This window comes from Amblyomma mixtum, chromosome 2 (assembly GCF_055824585.1).
Source record: "Amblyomma mixtum isolate Tamu chromosome 2, ASM5582458v1, whole genome shotgun sequence".
Lineage (NCBI taxonomy): Eukaryota > Metazoa > Arthropoda > Arachnida > Ixodida > Ixodidae > Amblyomma > Amblyomma mixtum.
Genome location: NC_143013.1, coordinates 228,099,497 through 228,108,562, shown reverse-complemented (window position 1 = coordinate 228,108,562; position 9,066 = coordinate 228,099,497). Strand labels below are relative to the sequence as shown.

The window sequence follows — 9,066 nt, the reverse complement described above, 5'->3', positions numbered from 1 at the left end:
CGGGCTGTTACTCCGACAGCTATGACAACATTTATTGCTGTTGTACCAATATAAAACAGTAGCAAAACACCAGAACCGCAAAAGAGCATATTTATACAGCCAAATCGGTAGCAAGAAACATTTGCAGCGATCGCGGTGCCCCGCTGTTGCTTGGGTCATTACATGCCCTGCTAGCATAAGCTAATGTTTGATGTCTGTAACAGGTTTGGAGTGTCACTATTATGGGCGTTGGTTTAAGTGCTGTCTACTCTTGTGTTGTACAGAAGCTGCCCGCTGAGAGTTTGGCTATTGGAAGCCTATAGAGCTGACCAGCTGTCTGGAAGATTCGCTTGGCGTTTAGCCAGCATGGAGCTGCTCGTTGTCCTCGTCGCTGCGTTCGCAATGAGTGCGACGGCTGCTGGCACAGTGCGTCCCTCCATCGCCCAGGCGGAAGTGCACATCAAGGTCCTCATGGCGGTCCTCTCAGACATCAAGGGTAAGCCTGCTGTTCGAGTCGCTGCCTGGGCGGCATGGCAGCGGGGCGTAGCGGTGAAGCGCTTCAGTAACAGGACGGCGTAGGATCGGCTGGCAGTGGTATATTGTCTGTTGTATTTATAAAAAACAGATCAATATTCAGGTGTGGGATCAGTGTTGCATAATACTGTAAACTGTTTGTATCAAAAATTGGTGCGAACGTTAAGCTTCAGAGAGTAATTTCGTACACAAAGTGCCTTTGATGATGTTAACACAGCTTAATTGCTCCTGTTTCTTCACACACCACCTACAATCCTTAGCTGTTCGTCTCTACACGACCTCTCCACTTGTGCAACACGCCTTCTGGGGTTTTCAACTGGGGAGATAAATCCGTTCTCCCCGTTTAACCGCGGCTGACACAGTTCAAAACCGCGCGGACCCCACCCCGTGGTCGCGAGCGCTACCGAGCGCACGCCGACCACGGCGGGCCTTGCTCTGAGGGAACAAAGGAACGACACACTGGCTGACACAAACAAGGCATTTATTGCTATAACAACAATAACGCCAGCTAGCAACAAAATACACTGAGGAATCGAGGATGTCCGACTCACCGGCACGGCTACGAGCGAACGTTCGCCCACGCTAGGGCAAAGGGAATATCTCCGAGGCCGGACGGGACGAGCTGAGGGGAACACGTTTCCACAAGAGGACGCCCGCGGCGAAGAGCGGAGCTTTGCGCGTGAACGTCCAACACGCTTCCCGGGCCCAGGGAGAAGAGAGCCCATTTTTCCTTCGCGCGCGCGCAGCAAAACGCCATCCGTGGCGCTGGTGTCGCTTAAAGTCACTGGAACTCTGAAAGTACCGCAACCAGCGGGTGGCGCGTAGGCAACATTGGGGTGTTGTTGCCAGAGGTGGTCCAGCGCGGCGTCGTCTGCTAGGCGAAGAAAGTCTCCCTTGCGGCGGCCTTGTTCATCGGTTTTGCGCAAAAATTAATGAAAGTATTCATGATTGAGAACTTAGATGAGGTGAGGGTTTCGAAAACCTTGAAAGCGTTGCACGACAGCTGCGCAGCCTCTCGTATTCTTGAGCCCACGCGTGTGAGCTAACAACGCAAGAAGCAGGCTTGTCCTATCGCTTCCGCGAGAGGCTCGCAAATGCATGTTTTCGGGACCCGGAAAACTTTAAAGCCGGCAGGCTGCGTACATACCAGCGGGATATAGAAAAACCTTTAGTAAATCGGTTCACTTGGAAGTCTGCTGCGTATAAAACGTTCCCTTTACGCTTACTGTTTCCTGCCGCCTGTTCTTACCTCCGTGTGGTCAGTAGCCGGTCGGAGGCTTGTGGGAGGCAGTTGGGCAACCCTAAAGTCGACGAGCTCTCCGAAATCTCGTAAAGCAACGTCTCCGAAGAAATTTATAGCTGTCACACTCACACCGCACAGAGACACGCACACGCACGCACGCAGATACGCACGCAGACACACGCACTGACAGACACACATACACGCACGCACACACATAGACACACGTGGTGCACAGATACGCACGCAGACACACTCACTGACAGACGCGCATGCACAGACACACGCACGCACGCAGACACACGCGGTGCACATACCCACGCAGACACACGCATACACAGACACACGCACGCACACAGACACACGCGGTGCACAGATGCGCACGCAGACACACGCACTGACAGGGACACACATACACAGACACACGCATACACAGACACACGCACGCACACAGACACACGCGGTGCACAGATGCGCACGCAGACACACGCACTGACAGAGACACGCATACTGTTAAGAGTGGGCAACGTGGTCCTAGGAGCCGGGTGTGACTCATCGCAAAGCAAGGGATATGACGAGGCCTGGCGCCGGCGGCAGAAGCATTGACGACGACGGACGGGGTTGTTGAACTCCAAATCACCGAACCTCCGAACCGATCGAAGGGCGCTGTGTCCCACGGACCTGGGAGAAATTACTGTCAGACGAGTGTCGTCGTTAGGCAAAGATGCGGCGACAGCTTGCGACAGCAGCGGCAACGGTGAAAGCAGAGATGCACAGGAAGCACGGCGGAAGCAGCTGTATACAGCGGTATACGTTGGCCGAGTCGGCCTTCGGGTCACCGAACGGGAGGATGCTACGCAAGGTCACGCTGAGCGAGGCTGCTAATTGAAAGACGCTGTGTCGAAGGAGTCTCGTGCTTCGGCCATCCGGCGGGGGAGTTCGAGAAGGTTCAACCACCTGCGAGAAGACTGCGGGATTCTGCTTTCCCACGGAGGCAACGCACAGAAAACTTGCGGCAGTGATCAAGGTTACGCATCTGTGTTTGATGACTGTCTTCCCCTTCTCATCCCCCGAGCTGTGAGAGAGCGAGAGAGCTTCAGCACCGCCCCGTGCCGTGGGTGGTACCGCCAGCGTCATCAATGGCCCATCCGATTGGACAACGTTATTCGAACTAAGTTCCCCAGTCAGGGATCTGGGGAACGCGAACCGTATTTAACGGGATGTTGTTGTGTGATCGGAGCATTGCATAGCATTTGCATTCGATTCGATTCCATTCTCCTCTGTAAATATGTAGAATAAACCCTCTTGTACAGTTTCCTCGATAGCGCAGTCCGACAACGTCATTCGGAGCCGGTACCTGTGGGGCTAAACGAGTTAGTCATCTCAAGGACCCCTCCGTCTTCAACACTGGTTCCAGCGGTGGGATAGAAGCCCCATCTTTAACACTGGTTCCAGAGGTGGTGGCGCGGCCCCGTTCTCAACAATACACAGACACACGCGATGCACAGATACGCACGCAGACACACGCATACACAGACACACGCGGTGCACAGATACGCACGCAGATACACGCCCGCACACAGACACACGCGGTGCACAGATACGCACGCAGACACATGCACTGACAGAGACACGCATACACAGACACACGCACGCACAGACAAACGCGCGCGCAGCACACTGCGCGCACACAGATACAGGCGCGCGCAGACACACACGCGCGCGCACAGAGACACGCACACGCACGCAGACATACGCTCAGATAGAGGCACAGACACGCGCGCGCACACGCACACAGAGACACGCACGCACACAGATGCGATACTGAACGTGCTACTTCGTAAAACACGCAGTCCAACCCCATCGGAAGCACTGCGCCCCGTCGGCTCCTAGAGCGAGTGGACCATCTATGGAGGCGCCTAATCACGTGATCGCAACAGGCCAATAGGCGGCGCGGCGGCGAAGAGAAAACAGCTGCGGTACTTTCAGAGTTCCAGTGACTTTAGTGTCGCTGCGACGCGAGCGCCCTCCCCTGTTAGTTAAAAGTAACCGAACCGAGAGGAGTGCTTTTCGGGGGGAGCTAACAACAGTGGGGTGTGCAATGCGGGAAAGCGAACGCAGGGGACGAAGGCATTTATTTATTTATTTATTTATACAGAATACCCCTAAAGGCCCTCGAGAGGGTATTACATAGGGGGGGGGGGGGGGGGGCACAGGCAGTTGAACAGAATAAAAGAAAAACCACAAATATAAAACAAACAACAAAAGCACAAATAAGACACACTGGATGAAATAAGTAAGCAAAAGAATCAATCAAAAGCACAAATAAGACACTTTGCATGACATATAAGTAAGCAAAAGAATCAAAAGAATGGCAGCGCGGCAAAGAACGAAGATTACTGCATTATTAAAATTATACAAACAGAACACTAATACAATGAATCTTTGTAGTCACAAACCCTGCAAAAAAGGAAGCCATGAACAAATAAAATAACAATGTATGCGAAGAGTTAAGCAGTAGTTATTGAAGATATAAGTTTAAAATATTTATCAGGATCAGTGGTGGTTGCGATATGTGAAGGCAGAGTGTTCCAGTCAGATATTGTGCGTGGTAAGAATGAATGCGCATAGATACATGTTCTGCACGTGAAACGTCTAACTTTAAAGGGATGATCGCGGCGGTCAAAAATCGAAGTAGGCAAAGAAAAAAAGTCGTTATGAAGTGATGGATGATGATAAAGTTTATGAAAAAGTGACAGTCGTGCAATTTTACGGCGGAGACATAAATCCTGGAGACCTGCGCGTTTCTTTAAGGCTGTGACGCTGGTGTTACGTGAATAATCGGATCCCCACAGCCTTGACCAACAACATCTTAGACCTTACTAGCAGTCCCTCAGATTAAGTCGTTCTCTCTTGCTCCCTAGAGCTGCAGTTGCGCAAGCGGTCTATGATTGCGCAGATTTCGTATAATGGGTAGGAAAATAACGGCCCCAGCAGGCACGTTGGTAGGCATATCCGGGGCGCTTTGTGACCATGCAACACGGATTGACAATGAGGATGAGAAAGAGTATTGCAGCTGTGGGTGGTCATAGCAAATTTGCTTATCTTAAAGGGACCATGAAATTCTATATATTGTGGACAGGAAAAGCACGAAGGACCGGTATTCTATCACTCGTCGGCGCACCGCAAACATGTTTAAGCTGGCGCCGATCATTACGAAGAAAGCTATCACCGATTGAAAATGACGCTCCTCCTCGGCCTCCACAACTCATGCACGCCAACGTGCCAGAGAAAAAAAGAAAACAGCTTAGCATTGCACCCGTCCGTGCCCCATCTCACCGTCGCCATCTTGATGACAAGGCTAGACCATACTGGCCGCTGATGTCATCAGGGTAGGGGTGCGCGGTGAGGTGTAGCCCTAATCGGTTGCGAGCTACTGCGAGCAGCACTTTTTAAGAATTCTTTTTAAATTGTAAGGTACACGAAGAGCTTTTAACTTAGCTTGAAAACTCAAAAAGAAGTCCTCTACTGATCTGTTTATTTAAGTATTCCAATTAAAAACGTTTCAGGGTTTTTTTAATAAACAGTTAGCGATGATAGTGCTACAAACGCACCTAGTGGTGACGACACTGAGGAAGTTTTTGTGTGCTGTGCGAGTGCTCGCTGGCCGAATTTATCGTGGTGGCCGGTGCCTTGTGCTCCTTGTGTGGCTAGTGCCTGTGCCTCGTGTTGTCAGTTCTTCGGTGGTTCTACGCGCTGCGACCGCCTTCTGCTCTGTAACAACATTAATAAACACAGGAAAGACATAGGAGCGCAAACTGGACTGGCGCTGTACATGTGTCAGCGCGATCATATTTTTCCGCTCCTAAGTCATTCCTAAATACGCACCGACAAAACTAACCACAAGTACTTCTCAGTGATAAATTTCTCTGCAAGAAAATTTTAAGACGGCGGAGGCTTTTAGTGACAGCTGAAGGAAGCGCTCATGTGGAGCAACCGAGTGCATATTCATGTATTGATGCACCGCCGCCGCGGTAGCTCAGTGGTTATGGTGCTCGGCTGCTGGCCCGAAAGACGCGGGTTCGATCCCGGCCGCGGCGGCTGAATTTCTTTGGAGGAGAAATACTAGAGACCCGTGTACTGTGCGATGTCAGTGCACGTAAAAGAACCCCAGGTGGTCGAAATTTCCGGAGCCCTCCACTATGGCGTCTCTCATAGCCTTAGTCGCTTTGGGACGTTAAACCCCATAAACCAAACCAAACCATCATGTATTGATGCTGATGGAAACAAAGAAGATACACCTTTTGAATTTCCCGTAACTCAGGAGATATTCTAGGCCATATTAGATGCGTATGCCTCCGATGTGCTCGCGCAGTTTATACAAACATTAAAGAAGCTGATTTGAAACTGATATGAAATAAAGATCGTGATGCAAGATCGAATCAGACTGTGGATACGAGGACAATATCCGCAGACAACCTGCAGCCGAAGCATTGCACAGACCACCTGCACGCGGGCCAGACGACCAGCGGAGTCTACACTATCTTTCCGAGGGCGGATGCCATGGCGGGACAGGCTGTGTACTGCGACATGGAAACGGACGGGGGAGGGTGGACGGTAAGTAAATCCACATAGCTACGCGGAGAGGACTTGGTATGCTCATTATTGTTGCAGAAGTGCTGAACTTGCCATGCTGTACTGAAGAACGTTGTTTGGAGTATAGTAATTAGCCACTAATTACCTGGCTTTCTTCACCAGAACTGCCGTCGTGTTCGTAACGCGCAAGAAAGAAGCAGTTTGGTGAAAGCAGGCACTCTGTAGTTGGTTGCATTACAAAACTTTCAGTGACGTTCAGCAGGATGTATATTGACTAATGCTATAGAACCAATTACCAAACTATTAAATATCTATCGATAAGCAATCTATATACATCTTAGTAACAACTAATTGACAACTATCCGAGAAGTCGCCACCGTCATTCAGAAAGATCCTATTCATATGAAGCCTTTAGATTTCATATGATTGACTTTTATATATGAAGACAGTTGGCCCAGCAAAAACCTGTCGATATTCTTCCGAAAATTGGCCGCTGTCATTGAAAACGCTCGTGTTCATCGAAAGTCTCTCTACTTCCTACCATAGGCTTAGCAACAATTGGTGTAACGACGCCCTATCGGCAATGTGCCGACAATATTCCAGAGTGATTGAAGTGAACTCTGTTGATATATTCTTAGCACTCTATAACGTCGACCGAACGGCATCTACAAAAGGTGTCTAGCAACAACGTGTGACATTTCTTTGAACGTCATAACAGCGCGAGCACTTGTGGAATCTTAATTGCTGAATGGGAATAGGCTTGGGTTTGCTTTTATTGGGTTTAAGGTCCAAAGCAACTGAGGCTATGAGGGATGCCGTAGTGACTGGCTCCGGAAGTTTGACTGCTTGGGGTTCTTTAACGTGTACTCACATCACGAGTACACGGGTCACGACAGATTTCAATGGACATAGGAATGGCGGGAACTGACGGCACTGTATAATAACAATGCTGGAAATATGGTAACACTAAACGTTGTTCATGGCAACTATATTGTAAAAGGTTCAAACAGATTGGAAGAAGTGCAAAGCACACAGGCGCTAATGCATGTTTACTGTGCGCTAGAAAGTCAGATATGTTTTATTTGACATTTTAAATCCAGTCAAAGTCATAAAGCGCTGACCAAAAGTGCCTCATTTAAAAATCAGTTTCATTTCAATTCTCACGGTCCTTTATCGGAGTGAATTTTATTTTAGGCGATGGCAATGTTCTGATGTTTAACGGCATAGGTAATTAGGCGATTTAGACTGCTCAGGTGCACTGCATTTGCCTGCATATTTCTCAGAAGTACATGCGGTTTGGTACGATACAGCCAAAATTGGTTGAGCCACAGCGGCGAGAGTAATCGCGTTTTCTAAATTCTAAAAACTTATGTGACTGCTACTAAAAGCCGGTTAACAATAGTTAATCGCAACCATGCTCCTATCGGTAATAATGAAAAAGTCAATTTTTAGAACTAGTTAATAACTTTACTGGTTAACATCATTCACCAGGTTTTTTACATACGCAAACTTTGGTATTACTATGCCGCAAAAAGCTTCTCGTTACGTCAGAAACCCTACTTTTAGAATTTAGTGACCAGCTTACCTGAAGCACTGGTATATACTCCCGCGAATGTTTGCAGTCTTTGTTCATTCTTCAAAGCTGCCAGCACGCCGCTTTATCGCGTTGTGATGCAAGACACGCCCAGATTTTTCTCGATTGATCGCATCCAGGCGGAGCCGATTCTACGTTGTTACAGAGTGTTGTAGTAACTTTCCAAGCTTTACCTCGAAAGTTCGCCATCAGCTTTAAAAAGAGCCTGACCGAGAGAGGCCGGCATTCTGTTCGACGACCGCCGAACACGCTTGTTGCTACGCCGCCACCGAGTGATTATGTTCTTTGCGGGTGCAAGTCAGCCCAAATAAAGAGTTTCGTTTAGAAGCCATTCCCGCTGTTTTCCTGTTCGCCGACTGCAGTCACCACAACGTGACATCTGATGGAGCTGCTGACCTGCTATCCAGCTATGCCCCTCACGATGAAACCTGGCTCACAGCCAACGCCCGTCGTGCTTCGCCAGCGCCGTGAGCCACCGACTTCCCGTGGACAACCACACGACGATGTGGAAGACTGGCTGGACATGTATGTACGACCGGGTGGCAGCGCTGAACGCCTGGGACAACAGCGCTAAGGTTCGAAATGTATATTTTGCATTGGACGGCACTGCCAGAACGTCGTTTGAATACCACGAATCTTTCCTCACGGCCTGGGCGACCTTCTAGAAGCAGCTAGTGGGTACATTCAATTGCGCCGTACCGATGGAAAGAGCGGAGGTCCTGCTGCAGTCACGAATTCAACACCCAAACGAGACCGTAACTGCGTATGTGGACGAAATGAACCGCCTTTTCAGGCGCTCCAACCCTGACATGACTGAGGAAAAGAAGCTCAACTTTCTGATGCGCGGCATAAAATAGCAACTGTTCGCCGGTTTGATCCGAGATCCTCCAAACACCGTCGCGAGTTTGCCGTTGAAGCTTCTACCATTGAAAACACCCTTGACGCCCGAACCCGTCACTACAACCGAACACTTCAAGTGCTGACGGCAACATCCCAGAAGATACCCTTGCATGCGGAGATAACCTGTGAGATTTGATATCCAAAATTTCCACAACAATGTGGGCAGGTAGGCAGCCTGGCAAGAGATCATACTTCAGACAGACAGACAGACAGACAGACAGAC

At 49.5% G+C, this 9,066-nt stretch overlaps 1 protein-coding gene across 1 annotated transcript in view; it reads left to right on the top strand.

The window, feature by feature from the left end:
* The first annotated feature begins 324 nt into the window (after positions 1-324).
* The window catches only part of LOC149362829 (techylectin-5A-like), a 39,752-nt gene continuing 31,010 nt past the window's right edge, over positions 325-9,066 (top strand). The window contains exons 1-2 of the mRNA XM_089573264.1: positions 325-475; positions 6,228-6,370. Of these exons, the coding sequence (XP_089429390.1) occupies positions 346-475; positions 6,228-6,370 (273 nt within the window). The 5' untranslated portion in view covers positions 325-345. The remainder of the gene's footprint in view (positions 476-6,227; positions 6,371-9,066) is intronic.